At 36.7% G+C, this 24,270-nt stretch overlaps 1 protein-coding gene across 2 annotated transcripts; it reads left to right on the forward strand.

The window, feature by feature from the left end:
- Positions 1–1,587: 1,587 nt before the first annotated feature.
- On the forward strand, positions 1,588–24,182 carry tbx4 (T-box transcription factor 4). 2 transcript variants are annotated; one of them, XM_042739624.1, is made up of 9 exons: positions 1,588–1,866; positions 7,908–8,053; positions 8,287–8,381; positions 12,978–13,097; positions 14,502–14,649; positions 21,324–21,476; positions 21,579–21,667; positions 21,737–21,972; positions 22,642–24,182. In XM_042739624.1, exons 2-9 carry the CDS (start codon positions 7,910–7,912, stop codon positions 23,286–23,288), a joined length of 1,632 nt encoding a protein of 543 aa, XP_042595558.1. In that variant the 5' UTR covers positions 1,588–1,866; positions 7,908–7,909; the 3' UTR covers positions 23,289–24,182. The 2 variants fall into 2 exon arrangements, with proteins under 2 accessions (XP_042595558.1, XP_042595557.1); XM_042739623.1 differs by lacking the exon at positions 1,588–1,866 and adding an exon at positions 4,359–4,840.
- Positions 24,183–24,270: the final 88 nt, after the last annotated feature.

Here is a 24,270-nt window from a genome sequence, read left to right on the forward strand (position 1 = left end):
TTTTTTCTGAGAGTGTGGCTCTCATTAAAAAAAAGAAAATCACTTACAAAAGCATGCAATCATTTTTGTTTTTATATTACTTTTTGAAATATGCATGCCATAGGAAACAGCAAAAAAACAACAACAAAAAAAAAACAAAAACATATATTTGCATGCACCCAGGCAAGCCTGCTATACTGTGAAAATCTTCCTAAGCATTTACTGCTCTACACACAGGAAGGGTGCTTATGGGAAGAGGGCTAATGGTGGAAGAAAAGACACAGCATACATGCTAAACACACTGACTGCACACAGACATCTGAGCTAATGACTATGGCAGTATGGGGTTATGCTGGTTCCAGGGTGGCGGGTCGGTCGGAGGTTTTACTATGAAGCCATTGTGATGTCACTGCTCTGTACTGACTATCTGCCGCCGGGCATAGACAATGTCCTAGTGTAAAGCCAACTGCACATAATGCTCTTCTGAGAAATACAGCAAGCCGAGAAGAGATGAGAGCATCCTCACCCGATAATTTCATGCCAAAGTCTATACTAGGCACTGTTACCACAGTATAAACCGGTTAAGTAGTGTGAAAAGACTGGATCTGTGCAGGATAAGCAGGATTTTGGAAATATTTAAGAACATAATGCACAGGATTGAATGAAGATTTCAGGTATGAGAAGGAAAAAGGGAAAGAGAAATGTAGGACGAGGGGATTTTCTGCCCCCCATCAGCCTCCTTACTCTTTGTTGTTTATTAGCAGAGACCCCTCTTGCCCATGACCAATTATACAGGCAAATGTTTTTCTAAGGAAAAAGAGCCTGCACTCCCATACACATTAATCACTCACTGATGCTTCCACAGGGATACTGATTCAACTGACAGAACTTCTTAAAATCTGATTTAAAAATCTTTAGTCAAGCAATTTTTATATTAGGAATTAGGTAGATAAAAAGAACATTACAAATAAAACAACTGTATACAGTAAAAAAAAATGGTAATTTATATGCTAATTTATTAGGGTACCACAGAGGTTAAATACAGGCTATAAATAAAAACGAACCATAATAATAACCTCAAGATAGCATTACTCTTTACTTCTTCTAAATGACAAAACTCAACAACAAGATACAATCAAGTTAGGCCTATAGTCTAGGTATTAATAATTTTTGCCAGTTTAAACCTAAAATTAATTAGTCACACAAAATTTCATAACATTTTATTGTGAATATTCAACCATTGACGCTAAATTCGATTAAATGTGTTAACATTCTGATTTTTAAAAACTGTATTAGTAATCCGTAAAGCCCCGAAGAACAACAAATATAGGCTAGGCCTATATTGTAAAACGACGCCGAATTATTTACAGTGTAGGCTAGGCTACTTCAATAATCAAGATTTCAGCATTAATTTTGAATGATCATAGCATTTGTATTATTAAATGAGATGACTGATTTATTATAGCATCTATTTGTTGTTTCCATCCGTAACAGATGTTGTTAAAGGTAAACATTTTTCACGAGGCAGAGTAGCTAAACGAAAACTAGCGGTGTGACGGTAATGCTTCAACTGTAACGTGTAAGTTTTGAGAGCATCGCTCAGTGTCGATTCGGTAACACCCTGCTCTCAGTACATAAACTAACCCTACTGCTGTTCCTAATTTCAAGACCACGTGACGGTGGGAGTGAGTGAAGTTTAAATTCCCTTTCAGAAAGGCAGCTCAATTCATCCCCTATAAAAAATCATCCCTTTTATAGCGACATCTTATATAGCACGCTAAGGTATCACTTGCCTACTTGAGGATCCCCAAGAAAGCGCCCATCTTGAGCGAGACTCACCCAGAGGTTCACACACACAGAAGGTGTACCAAGATCAGTGAGGTGGAGGTAAGACCAATTATTTTCAATCACGTGTGATATCGGCAGCTAATGCACTAAGGTTTAAGCAAATAAATACTGCCTAAAATTACTATTCCTCATGAGAATATTTGTGTGCATCCAGCCTATTGGCCTATGACGTTTTAGATGGTTTTATTTAGTTGTGAAATAAACCAAACATTAAGCTATTTCTTTTTTTCTAATCTGTGACAGGATGTCAGTAACATTTGAGTAATTAGCACAGTTACGAAACAATTTCAAGAATTAAATGTTTTGAGATTGAACTAAACAATGAATGACCTATGCACCTATAGGCCAAATTTAAGGATTATTTCAAACAAACTTTACGCCTTTTAAACTGTAGAGTAGGCTATATATTCTACCTCAATATATAAGTCTATTGACAAAAAATAGTTTGACTTACTGAAGTCTGATGGGATAAATAAAGCAGGCGGGCCCTGACGTGAATATAATCCGACATTTTGACATTTAGTAAACGTGATATAGCCTAATTATATTTGTTGCGGCTTACATTGCCTACATTAAAAGATGGCTGAATGTCTGGACAAAGATCGTTTTAGAGCAATATTCTATGCAAAGGTGATTGAAGAGACATTGTATTTGACAGCAAACACTAGTACAGTGGAAAAATAGCTAAATTAAACAGGCCAATGACAATAAATTCCTTAAAGTAGCTATAAATAGCCTATACATTATAGTCCGTGCTATTATTATTATGTTTTAATACAATTTTTTATTATTTAGACATTTATTATTTATATTAGAATATGTCTGTTTTAAATTATTAAATAAAAGGTTTAAAAATTAAGCGAACGTAGGCTACTTATAACAAACTAAGGCTATCGAACGAACGTGTAACAACCTTATTTAAGTGTCAGTCAACTTTTATTTTTTTAATTAAACACGTAGGCCTATATATTTATTGACACAGTGTAGCAAATGTGTCAGCTTTTAAGAGGACAGACTGTACAAATTAGAATTTTAAAAATCTAAACACATTTGTCTACCTCTATAGACGAAAGAATATATAATATTGGCCTATTGTGTCGTCCGGAATTTCTCTCAATAAGAGGGTAAAACAAATAAAACTAAACTATTTCATGACACCCATTATTGAGGCGTATCTCCAAACACAGAAAACCGTCTTGCATTATTCCTGCGTTTATTCTTATCTGCTTGACCTGTTTGGGAAATTACATTGGCGCGAATGACAAACGCGTTTGAGAAGGACATATTCTGGCTGTTGCCATTCATTTGGTCATGTCACCAGTAGATATAAGTCAAGGCTCCCACGGCCCTCGAACTGCTCCAGGTGATTTATTGATCTTTCAGCCTTGTGCTTCGACCCATTTACTCTAAAACCGCAACCATATTTCACTGGAAATGCTTGGACGTTTAAACGAAATCCTCAGTAGATTTTAAATTCAAACATCCGAACGTATAAAATCGGAACAAATATGCAAAACAACTGAATCATTTTAAACTGTGAAAATGATAGTAAGCTCACAACATATACAAATGACATTGTTACACAAACATGGCTAACGTTCAACCTGTTTATGTCCGAGCATGAATGGGTGATTCTTCAATTAGAAGTACTTTTGGCTATAACTTAAAATCTTAAGTAATGAAACTTCGTCAGACTGTTTCGTCTTTGTTAAAACATCTATCAGATCCTTCTTTAAAGATCTGATGATAACCTTGATCAACCTTTGGGTGGATTTTGGTATAATGTGTGGTAAAATGTGTGATCACACATTTTATCATCTTGGTATAATGGCATAATGTGTGATGCGGTGGATTTTTTGGATGTCTGATGGCAATGATGTGTGATAATGCCATTTTGATAGAAAAAACCTTGGACTTGATAAATTACAAAAACAAAATGACAGATAAATACTCAATTCAAATTATTTCAAACGAATTCAAACTATTAAATAATGACTGGTGCGTAATTGGTAATGACAAAATAAAGCTTCTTTTATCATGATCCAAAAATCTTAATTTTTTTTTAAATTTATAATCTTCAAATTGTTACTTTGCTGTCCTAGTAGTTCTCTTCTGTAAGTCTCATTTCCATGAAAAGTCATGGAAATTAGATTATTATTATTATTTTTAACAACTCAAGTGTTGTCTAAAATGTTTGGCAATGAGAGCATACATACTTGAGCAGACATACTATGGCTATAGCCTATATTTAAAACAAGACAAACTGGGGTGAATGTAAAGTCGAATTTCTATAATTTCAATATTTGTAATGGGGAGTTCTGGGTGGGGAACAAGTGGAAAAGATAGAAAAAAAATAATTGTTCAACATTAAAAAAAAATAAAAAGAATAATAAATATATTTTTCTTCAAAGGAAACAATTTCCCCTTATGCCAAGTGCAAATCAACATTCCAAAATGTGTTTTTTTTTGACTTGATACTTTTGAATACCTGCATTTTATATTATTGATGCGGGGGAAAGAACAATGAGACGAGGCTACAAGTCATGTTTCACGATGAATAGACTTGCTTTCCTCATGAGAGGACCGTTAGTGAGTGAACCCTGCGCATCGGGTTGTGTCGGGTTTGGTGTTATTGAGAGCAACGTCAGCGATGAGGCGCGGGGGGAAGGAGGGAATGAGTGAATGAGCCAACATATTCACCCCTGTGCTTTAACAATTCAAGCTGTTCTGCGGATACTTTGTGTTTCCAAGAAAACATCACGTAGTGACCATTTGCCTCTGAGACGGGCACTCAGCGGTGTTACCACGAGGCTCGCGGCGGTGCTTGAACAGAAGCAGACTCTGGGGAAGAGACAGCTCTGTCTGCTCATGATCAGAGACAGGGGATGCTGAGCTGCTAGTGTACTGAACTCAACGCCACACCGGGACGTAACTTCCTGCTGTAATGTCGCAGTGGACAAATTATTGCGGTTTGGAATGATATGGAGGATTTCAGAACATAATATTTTATGAGGTAATATTACATTTGTTTTCAGTAGGTCAAATCATGCTGCTCTGAAATCCTTGTGCCGGACTGAACCCTCACTTATGTGTGCATGGAGGGCGGTAATGCGATTTGACGCAGTTGATCTATCCTTCTTTATCAAATTAAGTGATCAACGAGCAGGCGTCACTCTTTCATAAAACCCTGGCTTGGTCTTTTCTTTAACAATATCTAAAGATCGTCTTAGCATGTGATGTAAACAACGCAACCTCAAGTTCATATTACTGTACACTAAATGTGCAGCCATTCTTTTGTTTTTATTATGATTCCTAAAAATACTAGTCTTGTACAAACCTTCTTTTACAGTATATACTATTTAATTCTACGTATGTGATCTTACAACTCCTCATATTTTTGCATGTAATATTGCGTGTAAATGTGATCTATAACAAAAGAAAGCATTGGGGCCTGTAGGCTGTATACGTGTGTCTTCGCTTAATTGTTGGGTGCACATTGTTTACATGCATAAACATCTGATAATGCAGATACTTTTGATCTTCTTCGCGTCAATCCCTGATCCATCCTTTTATCGGGTGGGATGGAGTAGACCTAAGGCCTTAAAGCATCAGCTTAATTCATTCGGATGGCACAGTGCTTGGTAAACTATGATGGCAAATATCGCCATTTAGACGCTTGTGAGAAATAAAAATGTAAAAAATACACTGATTATCGCAAATAAATAGAAGATTGACGTGAATGCAAAAGAACAAAAATATTCACATACGTAAACCGCATAACTTCTCATTTTAAAATACAGATTTTTGTTAATTTTTTTAAAATTAAAAAATTTTAGGTAGGTGAAATACTGAAATTTCGGAATAAATTAACCAAGAAAAACACGCATTTGCACACAAACGGAATAACAAAATTAATAATCGACAGCATCTATTAATAATAAATATTACTATTAGTTGCACTATTTTATATCACAACGAAGACGCAATGCACAACTAAAATAGTTATACCAGACAGATACCAAGAATTATACCGTAATCTCAAACTGTTCATCTTTTCCCCACACTAATTCTTGAACATAATCCAAAAACAATCAAACGAAAGCTACAATATGCATTCAATAGAATAATCTGTGTTATAATAGAACCCAATTACAATATTTTATTTTTCAGCGTTCAAATCCAATTTAATTCACATGGTTAGAGGGCACCTGAAGGGGGCCAACCCATTTCGAGCATTTTTCATGTTCCCACTGTGATTGTGACGGTGACAAAATTTGCGCAGTCATGGGATAACAAAACCTACATATGTTAAAAATAAATGTTCTAATAAAATACAAAAGGGTCTTATACCTTTCCAAAACAACTTTGGCTTCGGAAGAGCATTTATGGGTCATTTATACAGCCAAAAGGGATAAGAAAAGTTTGCATTACTAAACCTTATGTGTTCTAAAATATCATTGAATAAATATTGCGGAATATCACTATAGAAGGAAAGAAGGAAATTGTATTGTTTTACTGTGTTAGAAATGAACGGGCATGTCCTCTACACACATTGTATCCAATCTGTTACCAAATGGAAGGCCAAAGATACTAGGCCGCTATTAAAACATGCATCAAAACTAAAAACAAAAAACAGAACTGGCTGATGGACTACCTGAAAACTCATCATGGTTCCAGACAAAAGATTATTGCAGGTTTCCGAAAGTAATTTCAATGAACTGTGTGAATTCTGACCACAAAAGCATGGCCAATATAATGCAGCCCATCCTTAAACAATTGTAGTTTATTTATTTTTTTAAAACATGGGGCTAGTTGAAATTTGGTCAGCGTTGAACATTTTGGACAACAGGGTCTGGAAATATCCAGCCAACCTCAGTGTGCACAGAGCAGTATCTGCCAGGAATAGTTTAGCGGATTATATGTCTGGGGTGACAGAGATGTAAACAGAGCTCTCGCTCACTGGGCTTAGTTAAACAGTGTAAGTGAAAGGCACATTTTGGACTGGAAAAGTCCAGGGTTGATTTGCTGTAGCCTCACGGTGCCTGTCAGACTTTATCTTTATTAGCTTTGGCAAATGCCTGCCCAAGTTTACACGGAATCCCGCTCTTCTTCTTTTATCTGAAGGGCGCACACTCACATTGTTTACATGCGTCAGATTAGGACTGGGTGGATTTCACGATGAGAATGGTTTGTTGTCCATGGTGCAGATAGGCAGCATTTATGAAGGCTGTGTGCTGTAGTACAGTAATGAGACATACCTCTGGTGTGATGTCTGAGTGTGAGCAGAGAAGGGGCGTGAGAGCGAGGCTAAGTTTGTGACCTCCCTTAATGGAATCAGCAGTGTTTAGCATGCTTCCATAAAACCGAGGTGCCCGAATGCTGGAAGTGTAAATATTTAATCTTGCGATACTTCAGAACAAACGGATCTCGACCCCTTTCCTTGAAATGAATTGTCAGGCCATGTTATGAGGACAGACTTTCCCTCACAAAATGTAAATGTTAATGTTCGCTATTTCTCAAATTTTGAAGCCCATGTCTTGTCTGTGTGTGTATAATCAATTACAGCAGACTATGAGAGAACAAAGAGGAACTATGGCATCTCTGGTATTTTCATTATACGGATATCATTAGCTTGTGTTAAAACTACAGGATACGTTTCTTTTTTTCATAGGCTTGTTCTTTCCTTTTTTATAGTTTAAATTACGTATACACTATTTTATATTTACATCGGCCGAATTACTAGAAATAAAAAACAAACAAACAAACGAAGTATGTGCTTGTATTAGGTTTTTTTTTTTCATGTTTATTGTTGAATGTGTTATTTTCTTAGATTCATAAAGTATATATTATTTGTCCACATCATTATGCCAGGTTTCAGCAGAAGGAAAATAAAATAAGCAACAAGATAATGCATGAGCATTCTCAGCTTTCTATTTTCTTTTTTAATTTTATAAAAGATGTTTGCCAAAAAAGTGGAAAAACACAGGTTTCAGTTTTCATATTAACCTGAAATGATTTTTCCTATTGTGAAAGTTAAATTGTGAAGTTATCATTTAACTAATATTTCTGTAATTTTACAGAAATGCTACAGGAGAAGGCTTCAGCTGTGGCTGATGAAGGTATGACCGTGGCCCAGTTGGGTGGGCGTCCTGAGCTTGCCAGTGATTCCTCACATTTGGGCCTGCCTACAACTCCCAGCATTCCCCAGAACAATGAGTCTGACCAGGTAGCCAATCAGTTGCAATCTTTTAATGTCGCCTGACTTGTAGGTCTTTACATATGCAAAGAGATGTAATGTAACATAACATAGATTTATTGCTAAAACACAATAAAAAGAATTACAGCAAAAAAAAAAAAAAAAAAAAAAAAAAAAACTTTAATAAATTAAGCACCATTTTAAAGTTTTTTCATCGACAACGACTAATCATCATTTATCTTTTTTTGTGCGTGGACCTTCAGAACATTGAAAACATCAAAGTGGTTCTTCACGACAGGGAACTATGGAAAAAGTTCCATGAGGCCGGAACCGAGATGATCATCACCAAAGCAGGCAGGCAAGAAGAGCATCATTCCCATTTTCCATTTCAATTCATCGATTCACAGATTCTTGATTTTCATAGATTTTAAACATAAGCAGACACAAAGAGAAAAGTGGTTTTGTGACTGGGATACAAAAACATAACTAGGTCATCTCACTTCCTGTAAGAAATGCAAATGTGAAACCTTGTTGTACCAAGAGCCTCGGTTGCATGAAATGCGAAAGCGCTTTTAATGGAATGTTTATAAAATATTACGTGACCAAGGTAAAGCAAGGCTGAATTCCTGTGCCTGCAAATGTCTAATTGAAAACACAAACGGCTGCCCCGTGTGTTAGATTTAATGTGCCCTGTGGATTAAGAGCAGGACCCTGGATATTAAGCAGAGAATGAGTCAATGCTCTCTGCCAGGCAGTATCTCAGCGCTTCTCTGTGGAAAATGCAAAAGGTCACCACAATTTTTCTTTAATGCTGTAACATTGTGAGGGATGGGCTTCCCCTTGTCCAACTGATAAAGTGCTCCAAGAATCCTTAAACCCTTTGAAGAGCCAAAGCACTGTTCAGTCGGACAGCTGTTCACAGAACAGGAGACTGTACTTCCACATAGTTCAACAACAGATGGACTCATTTCATTTTACATACTTTAGTGTATAATGGACACCAGGCTCTGTTAAAGATGCTCAATATGTCAATCGAGCCATGAAGCAGGAAGAGCTATTCACTGTTTCATTTTCTTTTTTTTGAGGGGATATGACTTGTAGGACATTAGACAGCCATTCACTGAACTGTAAATCTTGAGAAAACTTGCCAGGTTTCTTCACGATGGCTCCCATTACACAAAATTGAGGCCAATTTCATGCAATGATTCTCATCGTGGTCTTGTGTTACAAAGCAGGCTTGAGCCATGTCTGCACGGTATATGCCATTTGACAGTATAGCCAGGTTTATGCTGAAGAAGAATACACTGTTACATAAAATTCATCGGGTGTAATATAGTAACAAAAACTGATTATGACAATATTTACAGTAGCTTCTGTGAATTCCACAAACAAGGTGAAAATCCAAAGAATAATATCATGTTAAAATTTTAGTGTTTTAGTTCATCAAAAAGCGATTTAGTTTAGCATAAACAGTAAAACAATCCCCCAGTCATGCGAATAGCACTACTTTCTATGCAGAGAAACTGGGTCATACATAGTTTTAAAGAATATTCTGGGTTTAGTACAAGCTCAGTTAACAGCATTTGGGGCATAATGTTGATTATCACAAAAACTAATTTCCATTTGTCCCTTTCTTCCTGCGTTACATTTATAAACATTAATATATTCACTTTCAATAGGTCAGCCACAAGACATAAACAATGTGTGTGTTAGCATAATTTTAACGTGACTAAACATTTCTGTTCAAAGTTTTATCCAATTTGAGAATTCTGTTGACATGACAACATAACAGTATGAAACCTAAAATGACAGTGAAAGTGATGATTTAAACCGCTTCACAGCTCAAGTAATACATACGTTTTAACCGAATAATTCAGTGCATTAATAAAATGACACACGTTTCTGGTTTTGAGTCCTCCAAAACTAGACGTCCTAATTAAGTGCCTTATTGTAACCTTGATTTTTGCAAGTCAAATTTGACAAGTCATTTTTTTTTTTGGTGTGGTAATCAACATTATGTATGCTGTCATTTGAACTCTGTGTTGAACTCAGAATATCCCTTTGAGGAAATGATGAAACTTAGCTGAACTCTGCTACAACTTGCGCATACGTGTCTTCGGCCCAGTACTAAGCATGACTATTGAAAGCTGCCGGCTGGTGTTACTTGTACACAGCCCGTCAGAGTAAGCATCAGCGAGGCTGATGAGAGAAGCACGGTGCCCCGTTTGATCGCGTCTCCCAGGCCCTAAAGGACCTCTCTTGCTTCATCATCAAGCTTCTTTTGATCTAGGCGTTCTGCCGACTCTTTCAGATAGCATGAATCACTGAAAGCACAGGCGTACAAAAGCGCTAAAAGAAACAGCTGGCATAATGCAGATGCTGACACCGATACGATACACTTTCATATTTGCCATTTCTCAATGTCGTCCTCACACATATAAACTGAAGCGCAGGCCCACCCATAAACAGTGCTTTTACTGAGATAACTAAAAAAGTAATCATATCATTTGAAAGCATTTTCACTCCCTTGGATATCTACACACTTGACACATAATATAAACCAAAAATTAACTCACATACAACATTTACTCACCCTCATGGCTCACATGTCTGACTTTCTTCTACAGAATACAAATAAGATATTTGGAAGAATGCAGAGGTCCTAACTACACTGCAATATATATTCTTTTGTTCCACAGAAGAAAATTAGTCATATGCAATGATGATGAATAAATGATGACAGATTTAAAATTTTTGGGTGAACTATTCCTTTAAGCAACAAGAAAAAGAAGGAAATTTTGCAACGTGACTACCTACAGCAACAGAATACTGTCACAGAGCCACTGTAAGGCCCCTTTAGACATGCCATGTGATCTACTGTGGCAGCCATTATGCCAAAGTGTTGCATAAATGGAAAGAGCATTACATATCCCTCAGGTGTTTACATACGAGTCTTGAGTAAATGTGTTTTACTCAAGATTTATTACATCCTCACAGTTAGTACTGTAAATACTGATGTTAATTTTTCCTAACTGTATTTTCTTAACATGAATAATTTATTTTAGATAGGTTTGCATATTTTGAAAACGTCTACATGTTCAGTACATGAAAGTACACAAGAACTCTTGTAATGTTTAATGTAACATTTTACAGTAAGTTTTATTTAATTAATGTAATAGGTATCATAAAATATTAACATAACTATTGCTAAACTATATTTTACAGCATTTGGGTTTATGTTAATTTTTTACATATACTAAAAAAATGTAAAAATTAAAAGTTGTATAAATATATGTTACAAAATTTATAAACTGACTTTATGAATATAAATGTATAATTGAATTAGATTTTAAAAATACAGTTTAAATAAAAATTACAATTCTATAAAAATGCTGTAAAGGTTATTTTGTTAGTTCATCATTCTAAATGCATTTAATTTAACCTGATTGTAAAGTCTAGAAACAATGTTGGAACCAACAGTAGAATAAGACAGTGGATGATAAATGTAATTATTGACACAAGGAAACACAGCATTTTCAGAATAAGTCTGGTGGACAGGTTTGTTTAAGATGTTCCTGATGGCTTAAAGCACCTCTTTTGCAATCTCTTGCCCAGAGTGATTTACATTGATTGGATTGCAGGCCTGGGCCAGACATGGAGCTTTACCTTTCCCTGGGCTCTTCCTCTGGGTATTAGAGGTAGTGCTCTCAGGAACTTTTTACATTGTGCAGGCCTGAGCAGCTCTGCATTTGCAAATGCAATGAAATGATTCAGTTCAGGGTACATTTATTTGCCGTAATAAATGTATGACTGCTGGTGGAACCCTTCAGAAAGCCTCAAAAAAGTAAAGCAGTGCAGTAGAACTTTTAAAGGAGTGGGGTGGTTCAATAGGGCTGTTTAGCTGCCCGCTGTTTAAAAGATCTGCCATTAAAAAAGCACTCAGAATTTATAAGGGGACGCGATCTTTTTGCAGCTTTGCAGATGAGATAAAAAAGATTCTTTTGGATATTTCATGTGAAGAGGTCACCAAAGGTAGCTCCACTGATTTGTTTTATGACTGTGTCTGCTATATTAGCATATTCTGTCTGTCATCTCAGCTTTACCTGTATCTGAACAAAATAGAGACCCCACATTTTATAGAGCGGCTCCTTCAAAACAGATTCAATCCCTAAAAATATATATCTGCCTAAAAGCAAATCAGTACCAGGTACAGATCACGACTCCTTATATGGGGATGTCAAGCATAACAGTTAAATTTTATGCTTTACGTTTTATGACTTTTTTGAAGTGTAGCCTTTTATAGAAGAGCCATTTGTGTGAGATGATTTGCAGAGGATTGTCTGGGGATGCTTGAGCATGCAGCCTTCTTTGAGATTTAAGCGACCTTTTGTGCTTCTTAAACAACAAATCTGTCCTAAAAACAGGTTAAGCTGTTATCTGATCACTAATCGTGCATTCATCCGCCCAAAACAAACACTTCCCGTGATTCTCTTGCACTTAAGGCCTGTTAAAACCCTCGAAAGAGCTGATAAGACAGACTTATCCATGCTTACTGTCAGTGCTCAGCTGGTGCACACGCACCCTGGGCGTAAGTCGCTTGGACAAAAAAGCTGTTCCTGTAATGAGCAATAAAGACGACATTGAGATACCTGAATGACACAAATGGGATAAGCCTGTGTAGATGCGATTGAAAGAGAATGACCTCAGTGAGCACGAAAGCACATTAACAAGTTGCCAAGTTAGATCTAAATGTCATTTAAGGACAAAACCACGGTATAAAAACAGAAATAAAATTATTAATCAACATAAAATAAGTAATGAATGAATGAATACAATTATTTAGCATTGTTTAACAGCACCTGAAGTAATTAAGTTCTATCTATTTCAATGTGACATCTTCTTTCAATGGTAAGGCACTTTTTTGTTTAACCCTGATGGTATGCACTCTTTTTAGGCGGATGTTTCCCAGCTACAAAGTTAAAGTCACAGGAATGAATCCCAAGACCAAATACATACTTTTAACTGACATTGTTCCAGCTGATGACCATCGGTACAAGTTCTGTGACAACAAGTGGTGAGTTTAACATCCCTCTGTCTATATTTAATGTTTCTGCAGTGGAAGAAAAAAAAACAAGCCAAGCTCACAGCAGAGTAATTAGAATAACCACATTTTGGAAAGTTGTTTAAGGATACTCTATGCCTTTGGAAATTCCACTTAAACATGCAATCGCAAAAGTGACTGGATCAGAACAGTGACTGGTCCCTTGAGGCATCTGGACAAGCGCTTATTCAAACTACATTGTGAAGAGACAAAAATTTGCATGTTTTATACTGCTGTCTCCTCCAGTCTATGTGATTCTAAGTTAGCTGACTTGAGTGAACAAATGGTGCCATTCGCACTAACTACACATTACAAGTTTTAACACACTATATAATACAATATAACAATTATTAAAATAATTATTCATGCAATTTATATGATTTACAGTATAGAAGTAATGGTTATTTTCAATAGTTTTACTTTTACTAATACTTTGAATTCATGAGTATAATGTTGGTAAATAATAAACAACAAAGAATGCTTTGGCCTTGTTTTCAATAGTCTTTTCATAAAATGAGAATTTATCCAATAAAACACTTTTGCAAAGGTCAACACTGAAAGAAACTCAAATTACAGCCATATTTATATGCAAACAATGTGCAGTCTGCAACAGTTTAACCATGCAATGCTAGCTAGTTCTGGCTGTAGACTGTCATTAGCACACAGTTAATTACTGTAGGCCAGAGCAGGCAGTCTGTCAAAACCAATGGGCTTAAAAAAGCTGGGTTATGCATGTTGTCCTCTTTGTGACCCTGTGCCTCTAGCAATGCCACAAGATATGGGCACTATCCACCCATGCAACAATTGGCACCACAAATAAGTCAGATCTGGTTGAATCCAGCATGAAAAAATAAAATAATGATGGCACGCAAATCTCAATGAATTGCATGTTGTGTTACGAGAACAAGTATTTTATGACCATTTTTCAAAATCTGTGGGATAGACTGGAATTCCAGCATTTGCCAGCAATGGTTCTGGAGATCTTCAGCGACACCTTCGAGGCACACAATTAACAGTGATGTTATGGTCAAAGCAGCCACCCCAAATCTTTGGGAATTACTCCCATAATGTCACGGACATAACCACTCGTGCTCTGAAACTGTCATTAATGTACAGATGTTCTGCATAAAGCCCTTCTGTAGCCTGCTGCTATATCCTACAGAATTTGTGCAACACTGAAAAACAGTTTTCCTTTTCAAACGCAATGGCATGATGTCAGAGGTGCTGGAAAGCTATATAATACTAGAAGGGAAAATCTAGGGGACAGTGCCTAAACCACTACATAAACAACTGTAAACTACAGGACTTTTGCAAATGTTGCGAGTGCTCTTTAAAGTTGTCAAACAACTAAAGAAATTCTTATGTTCTCTTCCATAGGATGGTGGCAGGAAAAGCAGAGCCTGCAATGCCTGGAAGACTCTACGTCCACCCAGACTCTCCTGCAACAGGGGCCCATTGGATGAGACAGCTGGTCTCCTTTCAAAAGTTGAAGCTCACAAACAACCACCTTGATCCATTTGGGCACGTGAGTGGCTGTGAACAAATAATTTTCTAAAAATCTAAGCTGACAATAAAACTTTGGAGAGAGTGAGCAAAGAAGAGGGAATTACAAGTTGGACAATCTTTTGTTCAGTATTGTGACATAAATCCAAGTGAAACAGATTATTGTAAAAAGAATGAAGTGTAGGGTGGGGGGTTGGTTCTATCTGTCAGTTGTTGATTGAATGGAGGCAGATCTGAATGTAAGCTTATTTGTTGGAGGAAGGTATGGTTTTAGTGTAAGGGGTGATTGTGGTTGGAAAGTATTGGTAGTTATAGAGTTTTGTGTAGTTTTACCAGAAGATCAGGTTATGACATTTTTCAAAATCTGTGTGATAAACTGGACTAAGGTAGAAAAGCATTTATTTTCTCATAAGTTTTATTTCTTTAAATTTAAATTAAATTGGAATTAAACCTTCAAGCAAGGTTGTCAAGCGAACATGTTTAAGTCTATCTTGACAAAACTTTTTTACATTTTTTTTTAATAGAAATTACATTTCAACTCTTTAAATATTTAACTGGAATTGCAATTCTGAATCCTGTTCAGTTCAGACTGAATACACCTCATCTGAGAGATATGGTAAGGGTCATCTTGAGAAAGTAGGAGAAAGGAGAAGAGAGACAGTGAAGCAGAAGTGAGGAGTCTGACCACGGCAGCGCTGCCCAAAGGAGCTTGTAGACCTAGCATGTCTGATGCAATAACATCAGAAGCAAGCTCATTAGGTTCATAACCTGTCAGAACGGCACAAAGTTGGCCTGTCAGGATTAGTTGAATGCCTAGGAAGTGATAAGAGCGAGTAATGAGCTCGGAAAGAGGTTGCTAAGCTCTACTGATGCCCACAACAGCAGGGACACTGCGGCTGGCCGAGAGCCCCTAAACAGGCCACCACTGTAGCCATGTTAGTGCTCACTACACAAGTCAGAGTCAAAACATACGCTGATGCTAGGAGTCAGGAAAATTATTGTGCTGATAATTATTTTCCTGTTATTCCTAGAAAAACATGACTGTCTCCACAAAAATATTAAGCTGTTCAAAAAAAATGCTGATTTAAAAAAAAAAAAAAAGATATATTGGGCATTCCTGACCAAAACTGTTCCATAACAAAAACATGAAATAAAGACCTTAGGTTGTTGCAGTGCACTCAAGTATATAGATACTTTTACTTCATATATAGGAGATATAGGAGTTGATATTTATTGGCATTTCCATTATACCTTGCTTTGATTTCCTTTAATAAGCCACTGACCTGACACACCAAACACCCAAATATATTTATAAGTGTTCTGTGGACTGAACATGCAACAGTTTTTTTTAGTGCACGGCCATATCTTTAAGGTCACATGACACAACTTTCTATTCCCAAAAACAGATCTTAGATTAAAAGAAAACATTGAGATGAAAGGCAAGGGCCAGCCACGGAGTCTGCATTGATCTGACAAAGGTGCTTGAATAATATACTTGGACAGCGCACATCCCTGTATCCGAATCATCAATGCATCTCGTATCACATAGTATTACCTCAAGACGCCAGCCAGCCAACCAGGCAAAGGTCACATGTGTCTGCATTCACCCAATAAAGCGCTCAAACCATTTGTTTGGCTGGGGTACCGTCTGTGTCTGAGACGGGGGATTGACCTGAGGTTGCCCTCTGTGCACTGGTACTCCTAACTCCTCTTAAAAATGTGCAGCTATGAGGAGAGCTGCCTCACTCTCTGTCTGAGAGTCGACATAACAAAGGGAAATGCCTTGATGCTTATTGGCCCTGACACAACTGTGTTGGGGATGACCCTAACTAAACGCTTCACTGAACACCGAACACACAGAGGCACTGAGCAGACTGGTGCTAGAACACTATGATCAAATACATACACAAAGGATTCAATTGGATTACTTGCATACAACACAGAACAATACCTCTTGACATATTTATTGATCATATGTCACATTAACATATACTGTACATTAACAACCTCATTAGTGTTCAACGTACAGTTTTGTACATTCCCTAAAATCTACAATATGGTTGTAACAGGATCATACAAAAAAGGTATTTTTGTATTCACAGCTTTATAAATGTTTAAATGTAAAATATATTGTAGGAATATTTATATATATATATATATATATATATATATATATATATATACACACACAGTGCCGTGAAAAGGTTTTTGCCCCCTTTCTGTTTTAAATTTTTTGCATATTTGTCACACTTAAAAGACACAGATCAGCAAAAATTTTTTTAAAGGGATACTCCACCCCAAAATGAAAGTTGTCATTAATCACTTACCCCCATGTCGTTCCGCACCCGTAAATGCTTCGTTTGTCTTCGGAACACAATGTAAGATATTTTGGATGAAAACCGGGAGGCTTGTGAATGTCCCATTTACTGCCATGTAAATTACACTGTCAAGGTCCAGAAAAGTATGAAAGACATCGTCAGAATAGTCCATCTGCCATCAGTGATTCAACCGTAATGTTATGAAGTGATGAGAATACATTTTGTACACGAAGAAAACAAAAATAATGACTTTATTCAACAATTCGTCTCCCCTGTGTCTCTCCGCATCACTGTAACGCCATTTTGGAGAACATCTGCTGAACGCAAGCAGCTTACACTCTTCTGTGTCAGCTCTGCTGCACAGATGCACAGTTTTTTCATTCAAATCAAATCGTAAATTCACCTAGAAAACGTATCCTTGTGTCTTGGCTGACACAGAAGAGCATAAGCTGCGTTCAGCGGATGTTCTCCAAAATGGTGCTACGGTGATGCGGACACAGAGGAGATTAATTGTTTAATAAAGTCATTATTTTTATTTTCTTCGCGTACAAAAAGTATTCTCATTGCTTCATAACGTTAAGGTTGAACCACCGATGGCAGATGGACTATTCTGACAATGTCTTTCATACTTTTTGGGACCTTGACAGTGTAAATTTCATGACAGTAAATGGGACAGTCACAAGCCTCCCTGTTTTCATCCAAAATATCTTAAATTGTGTTCCGAAGACGAATGAAGCTTTTACGGGTTTGGAACGACATGGGGGTAAGTGATTAATGACAAAATTTTCATCTTGGGGTGGAATAACAGTTAAATATTACACAAAGATAATGCAAGTAAATACAAAATGCAGGTATTAAATGATGATTTCATTTATTAAGGGAAAAAAGCTGTCCAAACCTGCCTGGCACTAAGTGAAAAAGTAATTGCCCCCTAAATCTAATAATTGTTTATAAGTCTTTCACATCTCTGTGGAGGAATTTTGGACCACTCTTCTTTGCAGAATTGTTTTAATTCAACCACAATGGAGGGTTTTCGAGCATGAATGTTTAAGGTCATGCCACAGCATCTCAATCAGATTTAAGTCTGAACTTTGACTTGGCAACTCCATAACCTTAATTTTGTTTTTCTTGAGCCATTCAGAGGTGGACTTGCTGGTGTGTTTGGGGTCATTATCCTGCTGCATAACCCAAGTGTGCTTGAGCTTGAGGTTACAAACTGACGGCCGGACAATCTCCTTCAGGATTTTCTGATAAATATTTTTTGGCAAATGTGAGACAAGCCTTTGTGTTCTTTTGGGTCAGCAGTGGCTTTTGCCTTGGAACTCTCCCATGGATGCTGTTTTTGCCCAGTCTCTTTCTTATTGTTAAATCATGAACACTGACCTTAATTGAGGCAAGTGAGGCCTGCAGTTCTTTAGATGATGTTCTGGGTTCTTTTATGACCTCCTGGATGAGTCGTCGTTGTGCTCTTGGAGTAATTTTGGTAGGTTGGCCACTATTGGAAAGGTTCACCACTGTTCCAAGTTTTCTCCATTTGTGGATAATGGTTCTGACCGTGGTTCGCTGGAGTCCCAAAGCCTTAGAAATGGCTTTATAACCCTTTCCAGACTGATACATGTCAACTATCTTGTTTCTCATCGGTTCTTGAATTTCTTTAGTTCACAGCATGATGTGTTGCTCTTTAAGCATGCTTCACTTTGTCAGACAGGTTCTATTTAAGTGATTTCTTGATTCAGCAGGTCTGGCAGTAATCAGGCCTGGGTTTGGCTAGTGAAATTTAACTCAGCTTTCTAAAATAATGTGGTTAATCACAGTTTTTTCATGATTTAACTGGAGGGGGCAAATAATTTCTCACATAGGGCCAGGTAGGTTTGGACAGCTTTTTTCCCTTAATAAATGAAATCATTTAAAAACTGCATTTTGTATTTACTTACATTATCTTTGTGTAATATAAAAATTTGCTTCTTGATCTGAATCTTTTAAATTTGACAAAAATGCAAAAAAAGAAAAAAACAATTGGGCTATATACAATGTTGGCTAAAATTATTAGAAAACTAGTATTTTCACCAGCTAAAATATGGTTTTAAGTCAGTTATTTGTTTGCAGACGTTGCCACAGTTCTTCTGAATTTATTCTGTCTCAGACAGACTGGATGATGATGAGATCAGATCTCTGTGTGGAGCACTGGCTTTTGTTAGACTCCTTGTTCAAACAAAAATCTCACTGGATTATTACAATTAATGGCAAATATATGTTTGGAAATGTAAACTGATATTTCCTACTGACACACTACAGCAAAATATAGAATTTAGCTGGTGAAAATACTAGTGTTCTAATAATTTTGGTGTTCTACTTATAACAGTAAAAATACTAATGTTCAAATAATTTTAAATATACAGTCATACATACATATATATGTATATTTAATAAAGCTCTAACCCCAAGCCATACACATAAACCTAACCATTGGTATTTTATATAAATATATTATTATTAATATATTTATATAAAAAATGAATGTAATAGGTAGATAAAATGTACTGCAACAGTACATTTAGTTACAATATACTATATAGACATATATTTATGTAATTAATCAAATACAAAAAGTACAATAAATTCAACCCAATAATTTAATACTCTGTGACACTAGAAGGATTTGTTATGTACATATCTAAAGTCCATCATGCGTCAAGTGCTGTCATGTTAATAATGTGTTTCAATTGTATGAAAATATACATGCAGTAGAATATACATAAAAAAATAAAAATAATATATATATATATATATATATATTATATATATTATATATATATATATATATAAGTATGGGGATGATGAGAAAAGCCAAAAAATTAGCATATTGTGAAAAAGTTCATTATTTTCCATAATGTAATGATAAAAATTAAACTTTCATATATTTTAGATTCATTGCACACCAACTGAAATATTTCAGGTCTTTTATTGTTTTAATACTGATGATTTTGGCATACAGCTCATGAAAACCCAAAATTCCTATCTTAAAAAAATTATCATATCATGAAAAGGTTCTCTAAACGAGCTATTAACCTAATCATCTGAATCAAACTAATTAACTCTAAACACCTGCAAAAGATTCCTGAGGCTTTTAAAAAACTCCCAGCCTGGTTCATTACTCAAAACCGCAATCATGGGTAAGACTGCCGACCTGACTGCTGTTCCAGAAGGCAATCATTGACACCCTCAAGCGAGAGGGTAAGACACCGAAAGAAATTTCTGAACGAATAGGCTGTTCCCAGAGTGCTGTATCAAGGCACCTCAGTGGGAAGTCTGTGGGAAGGAAAAAGTGTGGCAAAAAACGCTGCACAACGAGAAGAGGTGACCCGGACCCTGAGGAAGATTGTGGAGAAGGACCGATTCCAGACCTTGGGGGACCTGCGGAAGCAGTGGACTGAGTCTGGAGTAGAAACATCTAGAGCCACCGTGCACAGGCATGTGCTTTTGAACCAGAAACAGCGGCAGAAGCGCCTGACCTGGGCTACAGAGAAGTAGCACTGGACTGTTGCTCAGTGGTCCAAAGTACTTTTTTCGGATGAAAGCAAATTTTGCATGTCATTCGGAAATCAAGGTGCCAGAGTCTGGAGGAAGACTGGGGAGAAGGAAATGCCCAAAATGTCTGAAGTCCAGTGTCAAGTACCCACAGTCAGTGATGGTCTGGGGGGTGCCATGTCAGCTGCTGGTGTTGGTCCACTGTGTTTTATCAAGGGCAGGGTCAATGCAGCTAGCTATCAGGAGATTTTGGAGCACTTCATGCTTCCATCTGCTGAAAAGCTTTATGGAGATGAAGATTTCATTTTTCATTAAGGCCGCTATCGAAGCATCCTGGGCCTCCATAACACCTCAGCAGTGCCACAGGTTGATTGCCTCCATGCCACGCCGCATTGAAGCAGTCATTTCTGCAAAAGGATTCCCGACCAAGTATTGAGTGCATAACTGAACATAATTATTTGAAGGTTGACTTTTTTTTGTATTAAAAACACTTTTCTTTTATTGGTCGGATGAAATATGCTAATTTTTTGAGATAGGAATTTTGGGTTTTCATGAGCTGTATGCCAAAATCATCATTATTAAAACAATAAAAAGACCTGAAATATTTCAGTTGGTGTGCAATGAATCTAAAATATATGAAAGTTTAATTTTTATCATTACATTATGGAAAATAATGAACTTTTTCACAATATGCTAATTTTTTGAGAAGGGCCTGTATATGTGTATATATATATATATAATATATATATATATATATATATATATATATATATATATATATATATAAAACATACATGCACTCTTTTTGTTAATATTCTTTCCTAATGTAGGCCTGCATTTCTGTTCTCAGATCATCTTGAACTCAATGCACAAATACCAGCCCAGGTTACACATCGTGAAGGCTGATGAAAACAATGCCTTTGGCTCTAAGAACACGGCCTACTGCACTCATGTCTTCCATGAGACAGCTTTCATCTCTGTTACATCCTATCAGAACCATAAGGTACCAACCGAACCTGCCCATAACAAATAGTGTCAACTATTGCTCACACCTGCAGTTGTTTTTAATAAACATTACAATTACTTACTTGTTTGTTTTTTATAGATCACCCAGTTAAAAATTGAGAACAATCCTTTCGCCAAAGGTTTCCGTGGCAGCGATGAGGGTGATTTGCGTGTGTCCAGACTTCAAGGGTAAGATTAGCGTTTAAAATATGCTGCAAAATGTACCAAATAGATATCTTACTGTGCCCCTTTTCCTAGGAAAGATTACCCTGTAATTTCTAAGAACATGGTCCGGCAGCGGCTTATCTCATCACATGGCCATCTGTCAGGAAAACTGGGTGCAGGTGTGCTGAGTAGCCACCCGCAGGTGGTTTCTCACTATCAGTATGACAGTGGCGTCCCTCTACCGAACTCTGATTCCCAGGAAGCTCTCTCTAACTCCTTCCCATCTAGCCGGGAATCCAGCCTTCTTTACCACTGCTTCAAGCACAGAGGTACAGGGCTAAAGCAACCACCTTATTTGCCAAAAACACATGAATCCTGACTAGGGATGCACAAAATTAGTACAATATAGGTTATTGGTTGATATGTATCTGTATCGTTCAGGTTTTATACATTCGATATAAGCTGTGCTCATTTTTTCAGTTTTTAGACTTTGCATTATAAAACTGTTGCCTAAATTCACTTGTATAATTTAGTGTAGTTTTGATTAAATAAATGCAGCCTGCATGAGTTGTAGCATTTAAAATTATTAAAATCAATAAAAAATAATCATCATCAATAAAATAAATAAATAAATAAATAAATAAATAAAACAATGGCAAAATGTCTAAATTCACTTTATGATTATAATCACTAAAATTTAAAAGCTACAAAGTGAATTTAGGCATCATAAAATTCTTTTCATATATATATATATATATATCTATATATATATATATATATATATAAAATATTAATTATAATATGAGTATAATAATTAACATAACATAATAATGGTAATATGTAATAATAATAATAATAAGAATATCGGCATGGGTACATTCCCAATTCCCAAAAGAAATTATGACTAGTTGCAGTTTTATGAATGATTTAAAATGCATTTTTTAAAATGTGATTAATTTCCAAGCTTTTGTGTATTCAAATATAAAATTTTCTTTTAGATAACACAAGGCATTTGGAGTTGGGATGCAAACGCCCTTATCTTGACACAACAGCCTCCGCAGTTTCAGATGAGCACTACTACCGCTCCCCTCCTTCCTACGATCCACCCCTGCTGTCCCATCCATACTGCAGCGATGCGTTGGGCTCTAGAGAGGCATGCATGTATGGAGGAATGGAGGGAGAGGCAGGGGGCACAGTAGGTACCGATGACCTCCCGGTCCCCTCCCTGAACTGCAATATGTGGGCGTCAGTGCAGCCGTATCCTCGTTACGGCATGCAAACTATGGAGGCTATGCCATACCAGCCCTTTCCCGCCCACTTCAACAGCACAGCCTCCGCTGCCTCTGTGGTTCCCCACCACTCACCGTCCATGCAGCGTCCACATCCGGCACCTCCAGACCTAGTCACGTTTACCACACAGCGGGTGTTGCCACCCACACCATCTTCAGCATCCTCCTCCCCCTCTGGTCCTGCCCCCCGTGACAGAGCACATTCCTCACTGTTTCATAGGAAGCCTGGGTCACCGGTTCGTTCACAAAGGGATTTCACAGGGTATCCGACCCATAGCCCCACTTCAACACGAGAACCAGCCTATCAATACCAAACGGGCCTCAGCAGTGTTGGGCCGCACTGGACTGACAGTTAAAGAGTTACCCACAACACCATCTACAACTATATTCCTCTTCAGCTAAGAGCAACAAACTCTGAACAACAACTGCAATGAGATTATTTTTACATACAGCCATGATGCTAAATTGCAAAGCCATAAATCTATTTAGCCTAATAGTATAGGAAACCTAAAATTTGTGGCACTGTGTATTTATTTGAATTTGAGATATGACTAGAGTTGTGCAGGTGGTAAAGCCAAGCAGAAACGGCATACCTAATGCAGTGTTGTTTGAGATCGTTCACTCAAAAATGAAAAATTCTTCAACAAATTCTTCTACAACGGTCACATGAGAACATGAAGGAAAGTAAATAATGACAGAATTTTCATTTTTGGGTGAACTGTCTCTTTAAGATGAACCTTTTTGACTTTCTATATGAAGCACAAAATGTGTGTGTGCCAATCGAAATTATGCTACGCTTGAGAGATTTTGTGTATGAGGATTATATTGAAAAGTTTAGTTGTTAATCAACCTAAACAGACTTAGTTACTAAGGCTGCCTTTTTCCTCTTCAAATGTTAGAGTGTGCAAAACCTGTGCCAAACCCAAAGATTGGTTGGAGTAATTTTCTGGGTGTTATTAAGAGATTCTTATTTCCTATTATTGCAATAAAGTTTTAAACAAAAAAAATGTATTTTTTCCCATTTTATATATATATATATTACATTTAAATGGAATTTACTCATGTACTGATGCTATGCAATCTTTGTAATGCAATTCAAGCTATTAAATATTAAAACACCTGACCCTCTACCATAATCAAATGATAAAAATGTTGTGTGGCAAAAAACAAAATTGCATACCAGACTTAAAGCTCAGAAAAACTCTATCTGAGATACTTCTACAGTATTAAAATTCCCTTCATCATAAGTAGTGCTGGATTCTTTTTTCATATTCTTATACATAGTTTGTGTCCAAGCACCTTGTGAAGTTGCTCCAGATCCCATCTCATCAGAAAATA

Source organism: Cyprinus carpio, chromosome B15 (genome assembly GCF_018340385.1).
Source record: "Cyprinus carpio isolate SPL01 chromosome B15, ASM1834038v1, whole genome shotgun sequence".
Lineage (NCBI taxonomy): Eukaryota > Metazoa > Chordata > Actinopteri > Cypriniformes > Cyprinidae > Cyprinus > Cyprinus carpio.